This window comes from Eupeodes corollae, chromosome 3, assembly GCF_945859685.1.
Source record: "Eupeodes corollae chromosome 3, idEupCoro1.1, whole genome shotgun sequence".
Classification (NCBI taxonomy): Eukaryota; Metazoa; Arthropoda; class Insecta; order Diptera; family Syrphidae; genus Eupeodes; species Eupeodes corollae.
Window position 1 is genome coordinate 58,730,383 of NC_079149.1, and position 21,646 is coordinate 58,752,028.

Below are 21,646 nucleotides of genomic sequence, written 5' to 3' on the forward strand. Positions count from 1 at the left end.
TTTTGATTTATAAAAAAATCGTTAGATGGATTTTTTTCAAAAAATGTATTTCTTTGATATCACGTTGCGATATATTATATAAAATTTAATTCAAGTCTCTAGCGTTTTTGGTTCATAAGATAATAAGGGTTAACCAAAATGTTCACCTTTTTTTCAGACTACCATGGTAAAAAAACCACCCACGCAATTTTCTTAAGAGCCCTCTCTGCATCTTTCTGGCTTATTATCTGTATAACAAAATTTATTTGAAGTTGATATCTCTTCTGGTTCTTGAACTATGGACAACGAAAAAAACGTCGCGAACGTACGGACGTACAAACGTACGTACACACGCACGCACAGACATCTTTCTAAAAATCTTCTATTTCGGCTCTAGGGACCTTGAAACGTCGAGAAATGTCAAAATTTTCAATTTGACAAATCGGACCCATTACAATAACTTCCTATGGGAAGTTAATAATTGTTGTTTTATTCAAAATCAACATCGGTACTTAATTCAATTTAATCATCTTTTACTTTTTGATTTGTATCTTTTTGAGGAGAAGGCTTGAAACTCTCATTGGTGAATAGTTTTTTAGCGATTTAATTCGTCATTTCGTAGAAGTGCTTAGCTTTCATTTTATACCTATTTCAATGCTGTTGTTTTTACGCCAAACTCCTATACAAATATTTGGCATGGTCTTTTAATTTTATGCATTTTTAACCATTTCGAGGCGCGAGTAGTACTTGATATATAAATATGCTGTTCTGTTCCACTCTCGTACCGACAGATGGTATTTTCCCATAAGCATTTGACAACTTACACAAAACACGATATAATATGGTCGAGGTGACAATGTCCATTTCTTGAGAACGTCATTAAGTCATTGTGGAATTGACTGATTTTTATCGCCTGAACAGCAGCGATATTTTCGACATTTCGAATAACCCGTTGACTCACTGATACGACAATATCACGCAACAAATATAAAGCCTCAAGTTTTTGCACTAAACTTTATATTGAATTTCTACTACGTCCAGAATTACGACCGTAATTGGAGTTTAAAGTCGTTTCCGAATTGTTGTGCGTAAGTAACAGTCGTTGCTCGTTCGTGTATTTCAACATAATGAAAATGTTGAGTTCGCTAAATCAGCTGACAATGACATTTCGGTGATTAGTGAAAGGGTGCGTTCAAAATTTAAATCCACAATTATTGTCAAGTCCCAATTAGATAAGCGGACAGATAATAAGAATTTATTTAAACAATTTCTGTTTCCATTTTTAACGTCCCTATTGCATCAAAAGTTATTCCATAATAATTCTATTTAAGCAAAAATAAACGTCCTTAAGCGTCGTCGTTGACTTATCCGCTTATTATCTATGCTTTCATTTTTCTTCAATTTTTATTTCCTTTTTTAATTTGTATCTAACCAAGAAGACGACGACAACGAGTTACGATTTGCTTTCGTAAAGTGGTGGTTATTACATTTAAAAGCCCATCGAAATCTTTCTTATTGAATTACAAACCAAATCACCTACCAACTACTCTTATGCCTACAAACCATAATCTAGCGATGGCTATGCCGATGTAAACGGGGTCATTTAAGTCAGTCGAATATACATTGATGTGGCAACTAATTCAATTATTTAATGTTGATGGTGTGATGACACTAAGTATATCCTATCTATCTATATCTGATGTTATGGAAGAAAAACAAACGAACGAAAAAAAAAATCTAAAAATAACTCGTAAACAAGGGACGAAACATGTGCTTTTATATACGTAACGTAATATCACATTCATGTCCAATGAGTCTCCACATAAGGAAGGCGATTGAACTTAAGTGAGAGGCTATATGCACTCACCTGGACAATTTATTTAATTAAAATGTCTAGAAGAGGAACATGAATGACTATGAATATACGATGATGCGATGTGCTGTGCAGTGTAGCGTTATTTGTGTAGGATCAGTGTCAGTCATTGAACTACTTCAAGGATTCTTGTAGGTGGACTTAAAACAAATAGAAAAGCAAAATATAAATAAATAAAGTTAGTTGGAACTTTTTTATAGTTTAAGTGTTTATTTTTTATTTCTAGTGGTGGTACACGACAAGAACTTTGTTGACTTTTGCCATGAGGTGCTTGTAATTTTATTTCTGAAACACAAAAAGTTCACGCCTCTAGGTACATACATACATACATATATAGTTTTGAAATGATTTTTTTTTTAAGTGGCCAATTTATTTATTTAAGGTTTAAGAAATCAAAGATGTTATAAGATTGTGTTAGTTGCATAAGAAAATTGAAACAGATTTTTTTTCAAAATCAATAATTAGAAGAGCAAGAAAAAAAGGGCCAAAAGTTTCTTCTTAATTAAAAAAAATCATAAGTCATAAATTCTTGTTTTTCTTTTAGTTTTTAAGACGCTTATAAAAGCGAGTTTAGGAGATTTACTAAAATGAACCTAACTACCTAATTAGATTAGAATGTGTTATGTTTTATTTATAATGCATATAATTTAAATTGAAAGAAAATACATATTATTATTCAATATTCGAGAAAATTCTTTATGGAAAATATTCTAATTGAAAAAACGGCCAACCTCTTTCACAGACGACGATGAACTGAAAAACTAGCAATAATGAGTGTACGTCGTATGTGTAATTTATATAACAGATTTTCATAGATTTATGTGTATGTATAAAGTGTATAACAGAATGTCATAGCAACAATTGAATGAATACAGGATACGTACTTAGCAAGATGGTATTTTAGAAATACAGTGTATGAATACATTATACTCTCCGCCTGGCCGAAAAAAAAACTTAACTTAATTATTAAAAAAAAACTTAATATTGTAATCTAATAGGGCGTTTGGTTTGTCTTCCTGAACGTCGTGGAGTGTGGACCACTGGATGTGGAGGTACAGTTCTAGTTACAGCTTCTGCTGATGCTTGAGGACGTGAAGTTGGAGTTTCAGTTGCAGCCTGTGTTGATGATGGTGCTTGAGATACCGGATGATGGCACACTATCACATCATGATCTGAAAATGAAACTGTCCGACGATCTTGTACGATAGGTTGTTGAGTTGGAGTCTTCTGGATTGTTGGCTTCGGAGCTGGGACATTCACGAGTCTGAGTTGGTCAATATGTATTTTAAATATATAACCACTGTCTAATTTAACAATGTAATGTAATGAGCCCAACTTTTGCGTGATGAATCCTAGTTCCCATGCTGGTTTATTGTTTCTGTAAACTCGAACAGTTACTCGGTCACCAGTTTTGAGACTACGTATCGTACCATTTTGTGGAACAGTTGATGGTAACTCTTTAGTAGGTCTTATCGCATCTAAACGAATACGTAGCTGACGATGCAGGTACAGCTCTGCTGGACTTTTCCCAGAAGACAACGGTGTGGCTCGGAATAATTGTAGTATTTGATTTAGATGATCCGAGTTATTCTCCATCTTTTCAAGCTTTATTTTTAATGTCTGGACAAACCTTTCTGCAAGTCCATTGGTTGCAGGATGTCCTGGCGCAATGAATATCTGAGTGATGCCTCGGCATTGTCGGATACCAAGAAATTTGGATAACCGTGAAAGGAAAATATGTCCTCTAGAAGAGACATTGTTGTGGACGTGTCCGGTGCTTTCTTAATTGCTCTGACCTCGGGCCATTTAGACTTCGCGTCAATTAATATAAAGTAGAAATTACCATTTTTGGGTCCAGCGTAGTCAATGTGAACTCTATGAAAATTTTCCTGTGGTTCTTCCCAATGATGTGTTGGTGCTTTTGCTGGAGATTTTTGGTTCAGGGCGCAGGCTTGACATAACCGTACTACTTGTTCAATATCTCGATCAATATTGTGCCAGTTACAGTATCTTCTCGCTAGCTGTTTCATGCGAACTATGCCTGGATGTGTTACATGAAGTTCGTCCAATATTGTCTTTTGAAAAATTTTTGGGATGTATACTCGTGAATCTCGGAATAAAATGTTACCTTGCAGTGTATATTCCTGTAAATAGCTTGTTCCGGCGTTGATTTCTTTTATTATTTTTGTCAGATCAGGGTCCTTAGATGTTTCTTGTGCTATCATTTGACTAGTGACGTTGGTTGAAGATATGTAGCTGAATGAATTGTTTTGGAGCTGAAAGATTTCATCATCGATTGTAGAATGTTCTTTGAAAGTTTTACTGACCGGATTTCTTGAGAAATAATCGGCATTGACATTTCGGTCGCCGTTTCGATGAATTATTTCATAGTTAAAATTAGACAAATAACTTGCGTACCTGAGCAATCTAGCGGCTGTCATGGGTGGCAAATTACTATGATGATGGAATATTCTTGCCAGAGGTTTGTTGTCCGTGATGAGCGTAAACTTTCTACCATATAAATAAGTAAAAAGTCGGTCAAGTGCAAATACAATAGCCAAGGCCTCGCGATCAATTTGGCTATAATTCATCTCAGACTTTGAAAGGGACCTTGATACGAAACAGATCGGTTTCTCGACTCCATCGATGATATGAGAAAGAACAGCGGCTACTCCCACAGGGCTGGCATCGCAAGCAACAGTGACTGGCAGTGAAGGGTCATATGGAACAAGCGTCTGTTCGCTTCCGATCAAATGTTTAAGCTTGATGAATGCTGCTTCACATTTCGCTGACCAGAAAAAACCGGAATCCTTACAGAGTAGCTCGCGAATCGGGGCTGTGATAGTTGAATGGTTGGGGATGAATTTACTATAGTAAGTCACTAGTCCAAGAAATTGTTTTACTTCCTTCTCATTAGTTGGTCTTCGTGCATCGAGAATAGCTTCAACTTTCTTTGGATCTTTAGCAATTGTCTTGAACGATATAAGGTAACCAAGGTACGATATCTTGGTTGCAAAAAATTTACATTTTGATCTATTTATATGCAAGTCATTGTCTTGAAGTCTCTGGAAGCATTTCAATAGATTATCTTCGCATTCTCTTAGGGATTCGTCATGTACGATGATATCGTCGAAGTATGAAACAACTTCGGTTAGGCCGTTTAAAATTTGGTCCAAGATTCGATGAAATTCACTCGGAGCTGATTTGATGCCAAAGCTTAAGCGGTTCATTTTGAATGTGCCTTTGTGCGTCGAAATTGTTTGAACCATCGCACTTACTTCATCTACTTCAATATGAAGGTATGCTTTGTATAGATCTAATTTACAGAAGTATCTTGAATTCCTGAGGTTGTTCACTATTTCGTCAATTCGGGGAATCGGGTAGTGCGCGTCTGTGAGCTGTTTGTTGACAGCAACTTTATAGTCAAAGCATAACCTAACGTTTCCATCTGGTTTTGGCACAGCTACTATGGGTGATCCCCAATCACTTTTGTCGATGGTTGTGATTATGTTGTCTTTCTCCAGCATGGAAAGCTCACGTTCGACTTTGTCACGAATAGCAAACGGTATGGTTCTTGCTTTGATGAAAACTGGCCTTGCATTACTTCTTAGCTGTAAAGAGCACTTGACACCTGGAATCTTGCCTACTGACTGCTCGAAAATTTTTGGAAATAATTTCACAAATTGGTCAACTGATTTTACCTGGAAAACATCTTGAATATTATTTTTAATTGACTGATTGATGACTTTGTCTATTTCTTGAAGGCTTATATGCAGACGCCGAATCCACGTTCGACCAATCAATGATGAAAACCCCTCCGGTACAATGAACAGTTGTTCAACAGATTCGATGTTGTTGAATTTCACTGGAACGTCGATGACTCCTAGAGGTGACACAATACCGGCGTCGTACGTTCTGAACTTCAAAGAGCATGGCTGGAGTTTGATATTCAACTTCAGCTGTTCGAATTTATTAATGGGAATCAGGGTATATCCGGAACCCGAGTCAACTTCAAACTTCACGGCTTTGTTGGCTATAAATACTTCAACTTCATATTTCTGTGTTGTTAAATTTGTGGAAAACAAATCAACGACTTCCATATGGTTGAGATTTAGATCGCTCTGATCAAAATTTGATTGGAAATCAGCGTAATCTGTGATGTTTGATACAGTTCTGGATGTTGACTGGTGATTTTTATTCTTGACAAGCGTAGATATGCACACTTTTGACACGTGCCCTTGTTTGTGACAGGAACCACATCTCAGTTTGTCAGGCGCTACCCTACAATCTGTTGACATGTGATTGTTCCTACCACATCTGATACACAGATCATCAATTCCGATTTCTCTAAAATTAACTCTGTAATTGGCATTTCTTTTGCTGGAAGTGTTTCTTCTTCTGGAATGTGTTCGTGACCCGGCTTTCTTTGAGGATTCACGTCTGGATTTTGAAATTAAGTTGATGTTCGTCTGTGCTGAATTGATTGAAGTATAAGATTGAGCAACCTCGTTGGCATTAATCTTAGCTGTCTCATAAGCTAAAGTTTTTGTTACCACTGCACTGAAATCCAAATCGGTCTCTAAAAGTTTCTCTCGAATGCTATTGTCTCTAAGTCCTCGAATAAAATGTCCTCTCAAAAACAAGTCAGTGACGGATAACCCACATGAGCAGTTCAATTGACAATCGATGGCTAGTTTTTGCAATGCAGCCACGTACTCAGAACAACTTTCGTTAGGTTGTTGAACTCTCATCAAGAGGCGATGCTGACCCACGAGAACATTAACAGAAGGTGCGAGCTTCACTTTGAGAACTTTGACAATGTCTGTATATGTGGATTCTTCAATGGTTCTTGGTGCTAGAAAATGCTTACATTTGTCGTAGAGATTAGGTCCGATTGAATTCAAGAATGTCCTCTTCTGAATAACTGGGTCGGTTAAATTCTTCAAAGCACAAAAGTTCTCGAATCTCTCTATATATTGTAGAAAATTTTCATTATCTGGATTGAAAACCTCAAAATTCGAAGCGATAATCGTCGTTGAAATTGAACTGGAATCATGTGCAGCAGCACCAACGTTGTTTTGTAAGCTCATCATATCTCTCATAGCCTGGAAAAACTGGCTAAATTGTGCAGCGTCCATAATTCGGCTTTTATCTCGTCGCCAAAATGTTATGTTTTATTTATAATGCATACAATTTAAATTGAAAGAAAATACATATTATTATTCAATATTCGAGAAAATTCTTTATGGAAAATATTCTAATTGAAAAAACGGCCAACCTCTTTCACAGACGACGATGAACTGAAAAACTAGCAATAATGAGTGTACGTCGTATGTGTAATTTATATAACAGATTTTCATAGATTTATGTGTATGTATAAAGTGTATAACAGAATGTCATAGCAACAATTGAATGAATACAGGATACGTACTTAGCATAATAGTTAGCAAGATGGTATTTTAGAAATACAGTGTATGAATACATTATAGAATGTATACAAATTATTATCAAGGAATTTTATTGCTTTATTCTATTTGTCTATTTTATAAAGTATGGATTTAGAAGTTAAAACTATTTTTCATTAAAATGGCCACCTTGTGAAATATTTTTGAAGGTTATTTGTTCGCATATTTCTTACGGTTTTTTCCCACTAGAGAAATGTCGATTTTTTATGCAAATAGAGTTCGAGGATTGTTGAGGATTATAAGCGTTCTTTTCGTAGGTCCACAGAAACAAATCTATTTGTGTCAAATCCCATGATATTGCTGGTAATATTGACGTAATTGAAATATGAAATTACTATTTACGCAATAAAGCAATAATTTTTCGTGTTGTATTGTTTTTTAAGTGGTCTTGTTGGAACAACATATTTTATAAGACATGATTTTCAATGGCAAGTTAAAGAGGGTCCGAAAGACAAGTTTAATATTTGCAAACGCTAGAAAATCGATTAATTCTGTTCATCATAAGACATCTTTCAATTTCTTCCACATTGGCAATTTTAGAGATTGATTCTTTAGTCCTTATCCAAAAAAGGGGTTAAAATTAGAACTAAATAATATATATTATTTATTTATTCAGCTTAATACAAGCTATCAAAACTTAACTTAACTAAACTTAACACTAGCTTAACATTTTTTTTTTTGCAGTTCTTGTTATAAGTTTTCAACATTAATTCATGTGGCCTAATTAAAAGCTCTTTAATATACAAGAACTAACAATTTTGATTTTATTTGACTTAAAATTACAAGGGACGAGGAATTCGGACTCAAAAAGGGAAAAAGTAAAGTGTATCTTTCAGATGGGATTTGGAAATGTTGAAATCGAAGACCACCATAGCAGCGTTCCAGTGACGAAGAATTCTGGACATTGGTTCAAAGTGCCCGTGATTAGTGCGGTGATGAGAGATATAGAAAAGGGAAACAGATAGCAGATTTCGAGGGTTGGTGTTAAGATGAATATCACTCAGGAGTGCCGGGGAATCTATATTGCCCATTAACAATTGAGCAAATAATAATTTTTGTGTCGAATATATAAGGGCTGCAAAGCTATCAGTTTTAGTCGATCGGCATAAAGAGGAAATTTGGATGTATCAACCCAGGGGAGGATACGTAAGGCAAATCGAACGAAACGTCTTTGAACATTCTCAATTCTGAGTGAATAGTTTTCATAAAAGGGAGACCATACTTGGCATGCATATTCAAGATGAGGACAGACTAGGGAAATGTAAAGCGCGTTAGTTACAAAGGGGTTGCAAAATTCTTTTGACCATCTCTTAATAAAACCGAGAGATTTATTAGCTTTATTAATAATTTGGTCAAAATGGGAATGGAAATTCAGGTGTTTGTCACACATAATACCAAGATCTCTAATAGAATCGACTACGTTGACGGCGTCATTAAGGAAGTAGTATACTCTATGAGATTTGTTTGCGCGAAAAGGTCATTTGTTTACATTTAACTCTAAGAAATTATGCATGCATCAAACAAAAAAGATATTAAGATCATTTTGTAAAAGTAAGGAATCAGATGGAGTAGAGATCATCTTAAAAATTTTCTTATCATCCGCAAACATTAGGATAACTGAGTTATTTTATTTAAGACAGACATCGTTAACAGATAAGACAAAGAGAAGAGGGCCAAGGTGACTGTGGGACTCCAGAAGTTGCATGTATAGGCCTGGAGTTTGAGTTACGGAAAAGGATTCTATAAGTTCTATTCGCAAGATAGGAGCTTATCCAGTTTATAAATATAGATGGAAAGCTTAGGGCTCTTAGTTTGAGATAAATTATCTTATGGGATAATGTATTAAAGGCTTTGCTGTAATCAGTGTATACAACATCAACTTCTTTGGATAACTAATAAACTTTGGATATAAATTCAATTAAGTCAGTCGTAGTGGATCTACTTTTAAGGAAACCATGTTGAACGGAGGAGAATAAAGGCTTGCAATGGAAATAAACGGAATCATAAACTAAGCTTTCAAAAAGTTTTGAAATGCATGAAAGTTTAGCAATAGGTCTCTAATTGTTAATTTCAGTTTTATTGCCGTGTTTATGAATGGGAAAGAGAGAGTTCAAAGAGTGCAGTTAGAGGCTTTGACAGAGAATGCATACATTTTTTTAGAACAACTAATGGGACGCCATCAGGACCAGTGCTAAAGTTTTCTTTGAGGCTTACGATTTTGGCAAGTACCATTTCTTCAGTTACTGTAAACGAGGTTTGAGTGCAACCATCTAAATAACTAAATTAGTGTAGATAAAACAAAAAAACGATTTGCTAAAGTAATTAGCAAATAGATTTGATATGGTTGTTGGATCAGTGGAGATTATGTTGGAGAAATCGTAACTAATACTATGAAATTTCAAATGATTGTCGAGTTTGACAGGTGTCAAACGCTATTGCTTTCAATAATCAAAATAATAAACTAAGAAATAATTGAACTTGTACCAATTTTTTTTCTGCATTTCTACATGATTTATCATTTGCAGCATTTGATCTAAAAAAAACTCAAAATACACAACAATCGAAGGTTATCAAACTTACAGATATGGACATAAAAATAGACACAGAGACAGTTGCTCATAGTTAAACTTTTTTTAATATTTTTTTTTACTTTTATAAAACAATAAGTTGATTTTAGGAAAATTTAATAATTTGAATATACAAATTATTTAAATAATATTACAATTAGTCATTTTAGTTCTACGAAGTGAGGAAAAACCTTTAAGGCAAACAGCCAGTATAATGAGCAGATCTCTAAAGTTGATTGCAAAAGCAATTTGAGCGCTGAGAGCCAACCAAGCAAAACAACCCCGAGAGAAGACTGAAAGATCATTTGCGGCTCAACAAAAAAAAAATCCTTACAAGTCTTCAAGAGAAATAAAAAACAAACTACAGCTTCCAATAACTTCCAGAATTGTTCGTAGAAGACTTGTTGAGGCTAACTTGAAGGATTGCAAAAATGTTGCCCTTTCTAAGGAAAAAAAATATGACAACGCGGGTTTAAATCCGCCCACGACCATTTTGATTGGAATGGGCCAAAAGGAGGCAAAAAGTAAAGGAATGTTTTATGGATGGACGAAAAAAAGATAAATCTCGGAAGTGATGGCAGACAAACAATTAGAAGGCTTTATTTAAAGGAACTAGATACCAAATAATGTCAAATATGTGATCACTCCACAACAAGTGGTTCGTAATGCACATACCTTAGACTGAAAGCTGTTCGGTCTCCTCGATCAAGTACCACTCATTGATAGAGGGCATAGGGGAAAGGTTACGCTTTTGTGACAGTAGACAGCATTAAATTCTACACGGTTTTTGATTCCCCATTGGACAAAGCTGTCAAGATCAGAATTTAATGAGCTCTTCATACGCTGCCGTTGGTAGTCTACATCCGAAGAACAAGGATGAGAATCTAGAAACGAATATAAAAAGCTGAGGGTACTGTCATCAGCGAAACAATTAAGTGGTTTAGAAGTTTCAGACAAAAGATCATTTTCAAAAATAAGGAAAAGTGTTGGAGACAAAACGGAGCCCTGGGGCACACCAGCGTTTATTTTGTAGATATCAGATTTGAACCCGTCCAAGACTTCTAGAATTGAACGGTCCGAAAGGTAATTTCTAACCCAACGAAGAAGGGATTCATCAATACCAAATGCACTCATTTTCGATAAGAGAACTTGGTGCCAAACTCTATCAAATGCCTTTGAAATATCAAGTGCAATAATCTTACTTTCTCCAAAACTATGTAAGGATTTGTTCCACTGATCGATGAGATAAACCATGAGATCACCAGTGGATCTATTGCAACGAAAGCCATACTGCCGGTCATTAAAAAGCTTCCGTTCTTTAAGATATTTTTTAAGCTGAAAATTTATCAGCGTTTGCTTGACCTTGGAAAGAAGGAACGTAAGTGCAATTGGACGATAGTTAGATGGTGAGGAGGATTGGCCTTTTTTAGGGACAGGCTGGACAAATGCAGTTTTCCATCCACTCGGAAAGAGACCTGTAGCATAGGACAGATGGAAAAGCTTACGCAGTGGTTTTGTCAGCGTTGAAGAACACCTCTTCAGAACAATAGCGATAATACTATCCGGGCCAGCGGATTTGTGAATGTCAAGATGTTTAAGTACTCTAATAACTGAACGAGTGCGAAAGAAGATCCGTCCCATAGAATCGTTTACGCTTTCAAGTACAGGCGGAGTCATCATTGGCAGCATCGAATCAATAACAAACTGTGCTGCATGCAAATTGGCTTTATCAATCGCGCTTACTTAGGGAGTGTCATTGGAAATGAGCGTAGGAACTGACGATGACGTAGTGTTGCGAAATTTTTTTACAAATGACCAGAAATTTGTACTACCATTGGGACATTGTTGTATTTTTTGCCGTAATATCTGATCATGCAAAAATTTAATGCGTCGTATGTGTCCGTTATAGGTCTTTCTAGCTTCTTTGAACTTATTCCGGTTTTCCTCAGTTGGGTTGGATTTGTAATTCCGGAAACTTACATTTTTGGTCCTAATAACCTCTTTACAGCTCGAACCAAACCATGAGTTTTCTTTGGGTTTGATAGATTTTACCCTATTGGGGATAACATTTCTCATTCCACAAAGAATCAAGTTTGTAATCATATCTGTACTGGAGTCCACGTCACTATCGAGGAAGCATAGTGACCAGTTAAGGTTCGTGAAGAATTCATTGAGACCGTCCCAGTTGGCTTTCTCATATTGCCAAACAGTTCTCGTAGGTGTTTTAACTTTATCTGGGGTTTTTTTGCATGAAAAATTTGCAGATATGAAACAATGTTCTGAGGCGATAATACACTGACAGTATATTTATTAGGATCAGAAGTAAGAAACAAGTCTAGAGTGTTGGCGGATTGACCTGCAACGTCAGGAATCTGAGTTGGCTCGTCAACTAACTGAGTCATACCTTCCTTCTGATGTTGTCTGACCAGAATAGCGCAGCCACGAAGAATTATGTACATTGAAATCGCCCGTAACAACGATCTCACTATGCGGAAAATAGGATACAATTCTCTGCATAGAGTCGGACAGCGCATCGAATTCGTTAGAAGTCGAATTTCTATCCAGACTTGGGCTACGATAAACAAAACACTTGTGAATAATGCGCCTTTGGACGGTGAATTTAAACCACATGTAATAAAAATTTGTGTTGGTGCACTGACCATATTGTGCTAGAAGTTGATAGGCAACATCATTCCGTACATACATAGACCATGGTGAGAAAAGAATAAAGGCACTAAGTTATTACCGAAGAGGTAAAACTCAGAGTTATCGGTGGTTTCACCAACCTGAGTTTCGCTTAGTGCCTTTTCAAGACAGTATGAACGCATGCCGCATTGAAATTTTTTCTAAGCCCACGAATGTTGCTATATTGAACATAAAACTTACCAGTCATCACAATATACAAAAACACAAAAAAAAAACAAAACAAGACAGTTATCTATGAAGTAAATTTAATTTGGGCACTAAAACTTCTCAGTTACAATTTACCATTAGTGTTATGCCTTAATGGCAAATTAAAACTGATCCGCTCCTGAATATTCAGCAACATACAACTAGCCTCAATTTTTTCAAAATACTGCCCTGTATAAAACATAACTACTTAAAACTACAACAGAACAAGGATTCGTAGAAAGAAAAACTCACACTGCTGGCTCCTCTTTGGCTACTTACTCATTTACTTCAAACAAACAAAAACATAATTTCAACAATATTCTTCAGAAGAGTACTTTTTTTAAAGTTACAAATGAATGAATGTTGAGCTTTTGTAAGTGTTTTTTTTCGTTCACAGAAATTCTGTCTTGAAAGTTTTGAGGGTTGTCTTATTTAATAAAATATTTGTTTTTCTAGTTTAAATAAAGTAAATTTGTTTAAGCCTCCAAATGATTCTCATTATTTAAAATTTTAAGAATTTGTTTTTTTGTTTTTCTTGGAAAACTTAAAGAAACTTAAAAATTAGGGTCAACAATAGATACAGAGATAGAAAGAGAGGTGAAGTTAAAAATGAATGAAAATGTAAGTTAATATAATATAAAAGTTAAGTTATACTATAAAACACACACTTTATTCTAATTTATATAGAAAATATGTAAGAAAAGCATACACTTGAATTTATGCTAAAAGCAAAAAGGTCATGGTTCATGGTTGAACATATTTTTATGTGTACTTTTGGGAAGAAAAGTTTACCCCAAAACACTAAAGGCAAAACAAACTGATGGAAATTAATGTGCTGCTGCTTGTTGGCTTACAAAATTGGAAGTGATATTTTCCTAATGTTTTGAAGTTGTATAGTCAATTTATTTTAATTCCAAAAGAAAAGTTATACACACACATGTATATTTGTAGTATGAGTACTTAGATAGACAGGTGTACTGAAATAAAATACTATGCTATTATTTATACAAAAAATAAACTTGCTATCCTTGAAACTGGATCCATAAGAAGGTATAAAATAATTTCATAATTTCTGTGGAAGTAACCATTAAGAGTTCAAACAGTGTGAATTTATGAACTTTGTAAGAGCTTCAATATGATTTTATGCTTCAAACTCTTATATAATAATTTATATGACGTAAAAGAATGACTTTTGTAGCATTCACTTACAAAACTGTGTTTCCCTAGAATTCATTCAAAGTACCAATTATATGATATCTTCTTCAAAGTGTAATTTTCAACAGCAACAAAAATATCACGTATACGCCTAAGTGAACGTATGGAATTAAAGATACTTGATTTATTTGTAAAGAAGAATTTTGAGACTCAGGAAATAGGTAATTTTGTTTAACTATGTTTTGATAAAATAAAGAAGTACTATTTAGGTTCCTGGGTACTTATCGAAATGTATATACCTCAAAAAATATTAACTCAAAACTATTGAGATAGTCGAGTGATGATTTGTGTTATTTTTAAAATGGGTTTCAGTAAGCGAAATGCAACTATTTGAGTGAATTGTTTGAACCTTGTCTCATTTCGAACATGACATAATTTCACTTCTAATGCTTTGTTCTATTAAATTGAAATTTATTTTAAGAAAACTGAACAAAACATTAAATAATTGGATAAAAACCCTTTATACTCGTACACCTTTAATCCAATGAACATGATTTGCTTAGGTTTAATAAGAAAAGTTAATTAAATTTGTGGGAATCCCCGGAGGAAAAACTTTAAATTTATGTGTTTATATAAAATTTAGCTTGAAAATTACTTTTGCTAATTTAATTAAACTTCGTATTGTATATGCTTTGTAATACATATTTGGGGTAATTGTTAGAGCTTTTAAGATGGAATCTTTTTTAAAATGGCTTTAATGATTTAAGATCTTAAGCGAAGATTGTTTTGTTGAAATGTTACACCTTCACAGATAAAGGGTGTCCCAAAATCAACGTAAGATATGAATTTGCCGCCATTTGTGCAGTGAAGTGTTGGCAACCCTGAAAAAAAAGCAATTTGACAGCTAACAGTATAGGGTTATTAAAAACAGTATAGGTTTATTAAAGAATATTTCAAAAATAGTGAAAGCTTGGCGGCCTGATTTTTCGAGCAAAATCATCCAAAGCGATGAAGCACATTTTCATCTTGATGGCTTTGTCAATCACCAAAATTGCCGCATTTGGGGTTCGAAGAACCCACATATGATTGTCGAAAAATAAATGCATCCACAACGCGTGACTGTATGGTGTGGATTTTGGGCTGGCATAATTGGGCCATATTTTTTTGAAGATGATGTTGGTCAAGCAGTGACTGTTACTGGTGCTCGATATCGCGACATGATTACACAGTTCTTTCTGCCAAAATTGGATGATATTGATGTGTCCAATATGTGGTTTCAACAAGTTGGTGTCACATGTCATACAGCCCGTGAAACAAATCAATTACTGCATGAGACATTTCCAGGTCGTGTACTCTTTAGTTTCGGTGATCAAAATTGGCCTCCAAGATCGTGTGATTTAACACGATTAGACTTCTTTTTATGGGGTTATTTGAAATTACAAGTCTATGTCAACAAGCCCACAACCACCCGTGCATTAAGATTCAACGCTGCATCAACGAAATTCAGCCACATTTATGCAGAGTGGTCATGGAAAATTTCAACAAAAGAGTGCGCATGTGCAAGCAAAGCCGTGGAGGCCATTTGTCCGATGTGTTATTCCATACATAACCCTATCCTATGTACTTTACGAGTCAATAAAAATATAACTATGAAAAGACTAAAAACGGCGTTTTCTATTCAATTCAAATCTTGCGTTAATTTTGGGACACCCTTTACGAGGTGTAATCAAAAAGTAAGGTGACTTTCAGACTTTCACTTCATTTCTATTTTTTGTATTGGCACATATGTCAAGATCATACATAATGTTCACAGTTTTGACTATATAGCATGTGTTTTTTTTATGTAAGAGGCATAAAGATTAGACTTGTATTTGCGTACTCGGCGATTTTTTCTTTCTGAAAATAACAATTGCTTAGTTTTGATCAAAAAACCACCGCAGGAACATTGCCCAAGATATATTGAAAGACGTCAATGATGATTTTGATCTCTGCTCAAAAGGGTTATAACTGTTGACGAATCATGGGTATATGGTTATGACGTCGAAACCAAAGCCTAATCATCCCAATGGAAAAGTCCAGGAGAGCCAAGACTGAAAAAGGCACTACAAGTGCGTTCAAATGTGAGGGTGTTGCTCACAGTTTTCTTTGATTACCGTGGAGTTGTCCATCAAGAATTCCTACCATGAAGTTATGCGGCGTTTGTGAGAATCAATAAGAAAAAAAAAAACACTAGAAATGTGGAAAGAAAATTAATGGATTTTGCACCATAATTCACATGCGCACAAGCCGTTATTAGTGAGAAGTTTTTTGACCAAAACAGTACTTCTATCATGCCTCAGCACCGTATTCACCAGACTTGGCCCCCTGCGAATTTTTCCTCTGTCCGAAATTTAAAAGGCTTATGAAAGGACGAAGTGGTGAATATATGTAAGGTATAGTTCAGTCTGACAATACTATTTTCGGAGACGGTATTTTTAACAGCTGTCACTTAATTCTTGTTCAGTTTTGTTTGCAATTTTTTAATGAATAGATTCCTGAACAACGTTTGCAAATCTTATAAATTATGGTAAGGTTCGAAACTTTCGGTTACCCCAAATGGTAAAAAATTGGGCCTCTCGTTGAAATTTATGGTGACGTTTTGTCCAAGACGTCGTTGTTCAGTATCCTTTTTTGATGACAGCATACACTTGGTCTTGCCCTCATTGACCACTAAACCCATCTTCTTCGCTTCCGTCGCAATGCTCAAAAACGCTCCACTGACATCACGAATTTGATCTTCCAATTGTGTCAATATCATCTGCGTTTCCGAGTAATTGGATGGATCTTTGGAAGATTGTGCCTCTAGTGTTGCCGGTTGAGTTTTGCACAATTCTTTCCAGAACGATGTTGAAGAAGTCGCATGACAGTGCATCGCCTTGTCTAAAACCTTTTTTGACATCAAATGCATCGGTAAGATCTTTTCCGACCTTGATAGAGCAGCGTGCATTCTCCATCGTTATTCTGCACAAACGGATAAGTTTGACAGGGATGCCAAAACTAGACATTGCTCGGTAGAGCTCTTCCCTGTAGATGCTGTCATACGCGGCTTTCAAATCGATAAAGAGATGGTGGGTATCGATTTGAAGCTTCTAGGTTTTTTCCAAGATCTACCGTAGTGTGAATATTTGGTCGATAGTGGACTTTCCTGGTCTGAAGCCACACTGATAAGGACCAATCACGTTGTTGACGAATGGCTTCAGACGTTCACATAATACGGCAGAGAGGATCTTATACGCAATATTAAGGAGACTGATGCCTCTGTAGTTGGCGCAGTTTAGACGGTCTCCTTTCTTATGTATCGGGCACACTATGCTTAGATTCCACTCCGTACCAAGTCATCGCCTGCTGCTTTGAATAGTTCGGCGGTGATGCCGTCAGCTCCAGCAGCTTTGTTTGACTTAAGTTTAAATATAGCTATCTTCACTTCGTCAAGGTCGGGTGGGCGGAATTGTTGATCTGCGTCGCCGAGGTTGAGTGGTTCTATCTCCCTTACAGCGGAATTCGGTTCGTCATCGCCGTTAAATAATTTGGAGAAGTGATCTTTCCATATTCTCAGCATCGACTGTGGTTCTACTACGATGTTCCCCCGAGCGTCTTTACAGGCTTCGGTTCGTGGCTGGTACCCTTGGGAGGTTTTTTTTACCTTTTGGTAAAATTTACGAACCTTATTCCTGTTGTGACATCTCTCTATCTCCTCTATCGCGCGCTTCTCATGCTCTCTTTTTTCCGTCTAAGAAGCCGGCGTTCCTCTCTCCTCTTCTGCTCGTAGAGCTCGCGAGCAGCTCTAGTACTTGTGTTAAAGTAGTTTCAATAAAAGTGTGTATTTTAATGTAAAGAGGGAGGTATGCCACAAACAACGGAAACAATATCAAGCAAATGGCTGCTACGGTTACGGTTTTTTCAATAACTTCATGGCTTAAATTTTTAATGTCTTGAATCTATTGTAGAGCATTAAAAAAGATCTTCTTTCATTTGGCCCCAAAGAATTATTAAATTCACACAAACTTGCTTCTGTATCCAAAGATCTGTTTTAAAATAGAACCTATTTTGAAATTTAAATATGCTATTAAAGTTTTCAAAAATTTTTTTGTTTTAGAAAATCATAGAGCGGTATTTTTTCAAATTGATTTTGAAGGTATTTACAAATTTATATATAAATTTGGTCAATGCTTTTTTAGAAACATTTTTAGGATGCTATTATTTAGTATACACGTTTACTATTTGAATTTCGTTAAAAATGTTGACCTTTTTTTTGAGATGTTGAATTTTTATCATCGGATATTATTTATACAATATAAGAAATTGTTCAGAAAAAAAAACATTCAAATTTTTAGTTGATGAGAAAATTTAGAAACAAAATAACTAAACCCTGGAAAAATTTCATAAAAATCTATCAGACTGTTTTTGAGAAAAATCGAATTTTCCATTTTTTACCATATTATTTAAATGGGGACTACTGCTATAACTGGTCTAATGCAAATCTACTTAAGACCTTAAGTTTTATCTAAATCGATCTTATAGGAAACGGAATCGATGGACCCCTCTTTTTCTACTTCACTGACATCGTAATGTCATGTTTGATTAAAATCTCGATTTCCAAGTTTTTAAAAAATGCAATATTTGCCACATACTTAGTTACTATACGTTGGAAGTAAAAATCTAAATCTGTTAAACTGAAGTTATGATCATAGCCAATTTTGAAAACTAACAGCTGACAAGAAATTAATTTTTCTCGTAAAAAGCGCAGTATTAATGCTTGGAAATTCATGAAAAATATTTTCCTTCAGGCCCTTGATTTTCCGCTTATTTTTTTTTGTTGAAAACTTTGTGATTAAAGACGCATCTCCGTACAAAGTAATAGCAAGGTGTGAGGTCTGGCGACCACAGCCTTGAAATGTCTCCGTACTTGCTAATCACTTTATTTGGAAAAAGCTATCCTAAGCCTTTTCATGTACACCCTAGCTGTGTGTGAAGTGGCACAGCGTCCTGTAGAAATTGTGTAAGGTTGTTTTAATGTTTCCTAGCGTAAGTGCGTTTCGAAAACGTTCCAGTATTGTTCTTATGACGGATTCTCTCAAAGAATATTCCAATTTCGGTGAGATTCTTAAAAATTTCCATTTTGTACGGTTGAAGCTTTTTATTAATTTGTCAAAACAGTTCATTGAAGGTTTAATTTTAGAAACCACTTTTCATGACAAGAATTACTGTTGAAGAATTTATCGATTCTTCGCAAAATACAGTACCTACCAGGGAAAAAACTTTAGATGACACATGTAGGGAATGAACCCAAGACCTCTGGCATGACAGTCCAACGCACTAACCATCATGCTACGGGTATCGCTATTCTTCAAACAATGGCGTAGCTTATACTTGTCAATTGTAAAAGTAGGCAAGCTTAAACAGTGCCAGCTCCTCAAATAGTGGACTATTTAAAATGAAACCTCTTTCTTGTAAACTCATTATAAAAAGCAACTCTCCTGTGTGTAACAGTTAAGTTTAAATGAATTTATTAATTTGCATCAACTGAATATCTCTAAATAATTCATATCATGACGCTCTTAAAAAAATTACTAAACTGCTACAATTGTGTTACAATAGAATTCACAACTTAACACAAATTTTAAGCAGCAAACAATTTCAATCAATCAATCAACCAATCAATCAATTTATTGTTGGTGTTTAATTAGTTTCAACGTCACGTTCGTTGACACATCTTTTTATCAATTCAAATGAAACAAACTGGCATTGAAAAGTGAATTTTGTTTGCATTTTTATTTCATTTAATTTTATTTTTCCTTCATTTTTTTGTATTATAAACGAGTTTTGATCTTTTGAACATTGGAATAATGAGAAATAGAAGTTTGAGCATTGAGAGACAGGAAAGTATCTATTTTTATTTGCTATGATTTGAAATCAAATAAAATTGCAAAAATGTACCTATCAGTTGTGTATATAAATGATTTGTATTTTACTATTTTTCCAATCTATTAGCACTTCAATGTAAATTAACCTGTGACAGATATTGTTTACAAGAGTTCTGTTGGATACTCTGATGGAAAAATTTCTTTGTATTTTGATGGAGTTATTTCTTTATAAAAAAATGTGAATTTAAGATCAAGCTTAATAAAAGATATCCCAAAACTTTAATTTATCATTATTTTGCAGTAAAACATTGACGTTGACGCTTTTATATACTTTTGAATAAAATACGGATGTTTTTATCTTGCCATTTTGGTTTGGCATTTCAAGAATTGAAGTCTCATGATTTATAGAAAGGTCTAGCTTCGGTAAATTGGTCGAAACAAGATTACCGTAGATCCGAATTTTCTCACTTTTGGTTAAATGAATTTATCAATAAATAAAATTTTCTTATTTGGATTGATGATAATTCTCAAGTGTATCGTCAAAGTCTTTGAGTCAAATGGATTTTTTTGACTGAAATCAATTGATTTGACGTAAGGATTTTGATGTTGGTGAACATTATATAAAAATTTGTATTTTTAAGAAAATTTTGTTTAAAAACGTCACTATTTAATTAAAACAAAATCTGCCTTGTCACGAATTACATCTTAATTGGAATCTTTTAAGAATACCGACAAGAAAAAAATTATCAACAAATACTTTTGTAGCGGAAAAGCGCTTACAACTGCCATCTAATGATTTACTGACTTTCAAAATCGACTAACATTTGACTTTTAAATGACTTTAAGGACTTAAGTCCAGTTATTTTGGAAGTCAAATACATGACATAACTACAGTCACTAAAAGACTTAAATTTTTACAACACTGGTAACCGCATAGTTACACGTTATGGACCCGTAAATTGGGCCCCCAGATCTCCGCGATTTAACGCCGCTTGATTTTTCTTGTGATTGACTACTTAAAGGACAACAACTTAATATCGTCAAAAATGTTAGAAAAAGTCCTCGAAAGTTGAACCTACAGATTAGACTACGTCTGATCCAGCCATGTCAGTCATATGACATAATTCATTAAAAAACAAATTAAATTATGAAACTTTGTCGAAATATTAAACGACGTTAAAAAATTTTAAGGACTTTTGTTTAATTTCTGACCGAAAAAGTATGATTTTCCTTATTTTGAACCGTTTGAGCCCCTTTAAATAAATAAATTGGGTGGTGCAATAGTCCGTTGAGAACTAAGGCCTATTGACTTATACAACTCTTAACCACTCCTGTGTGTTAGAACTGTTGTCAGGGATGAAGGGAACCTACAGTCTTAAGCCGAATCCGAACGGCAAATTTGAGAAAGCACTTTTCATGACAAGAATTACTCGTGTAGAATTTGTCAATTCCTCGCAAGAGGCAGAGCCCAAAATGCCTGTTCTATTTAATACTTAACCCTAAAACTATGAAACAAGTACAAACAAACAAGGCTTAAAACCTCATCCCGACTACCCACTATCAAGTGTCTAAAAAGAGGAATGCCTCTGGTAGATAGAACACTCCGCAATTAAATTGTTGGCTCTTGCAATGTGACCTCGAATGAGTTTTATCACGAAATTGTCAATTCTATGAGGGCCATGTAGCAAATTACCTTCACTCTGGGGTCAAGCTGACTGCTGTAAAACAGCCGATTCGTCAGAGCGATAGCTCCTCTGGCCCTGGTCAATGCAGAATTTAGATGTCTGTCGAAATATAAATACTGATCTAACC

At 35.0% G+C, this 21,646-nt stretch overlaps 2 protein-coding genes across 2 annotated transcripts; both read right to left on the reverse strand.

The window, feature by feature from the left end:
• Nucleotides 1-2,830: 2,830 nt before the first annotated feature.
• LOC129950492 (uncharacterized) lies at nt 2,831-3,448 on the reverse strand. The gene has a single exon (XM_056062429.1). The coding sequence runs from the start codon at nt 3,446-3,448 to the stop codon at nt 2,831-2,833; it is 618 nt and encodes a 205-aa protein (XP_055918404.1).
• A 17-nt stretch (nt 3,449-3,465) lies between these two features.
• On the reverse strand, nt 3,466-6,990 carry LOC129950493 (uncharacterized protein K02A2.6-like). Its single transcript, XM_056062431.1, has one exon. It carries the CDS (start codon nt 6,988-6,990, stop codon nt 3,466-3,468), a length of 3,525 nt encoding a protein of 1,174 aa, XP_055918406.1.
• Nucleotides 6,991-21,646: the final 14,656 nt, after the last annotated feature.

Bases quoted from the DNA above. Each gene is read 5' to 3' on its own strand.
- LOC129950492 (XM_056062429.1), bottom strand. From the start codon at position 3,448: ATGGAGAATAACTCGGATCATCTAAATCAAATACTACAATTATTCCGA.
- LOC129950493 (XM_056062431.1), bottom strand. From the start codon at position 6,990: ATGGACGCTGCACAATTTAGCCAGTTTTTCCAGGCTATGAGAGATATG.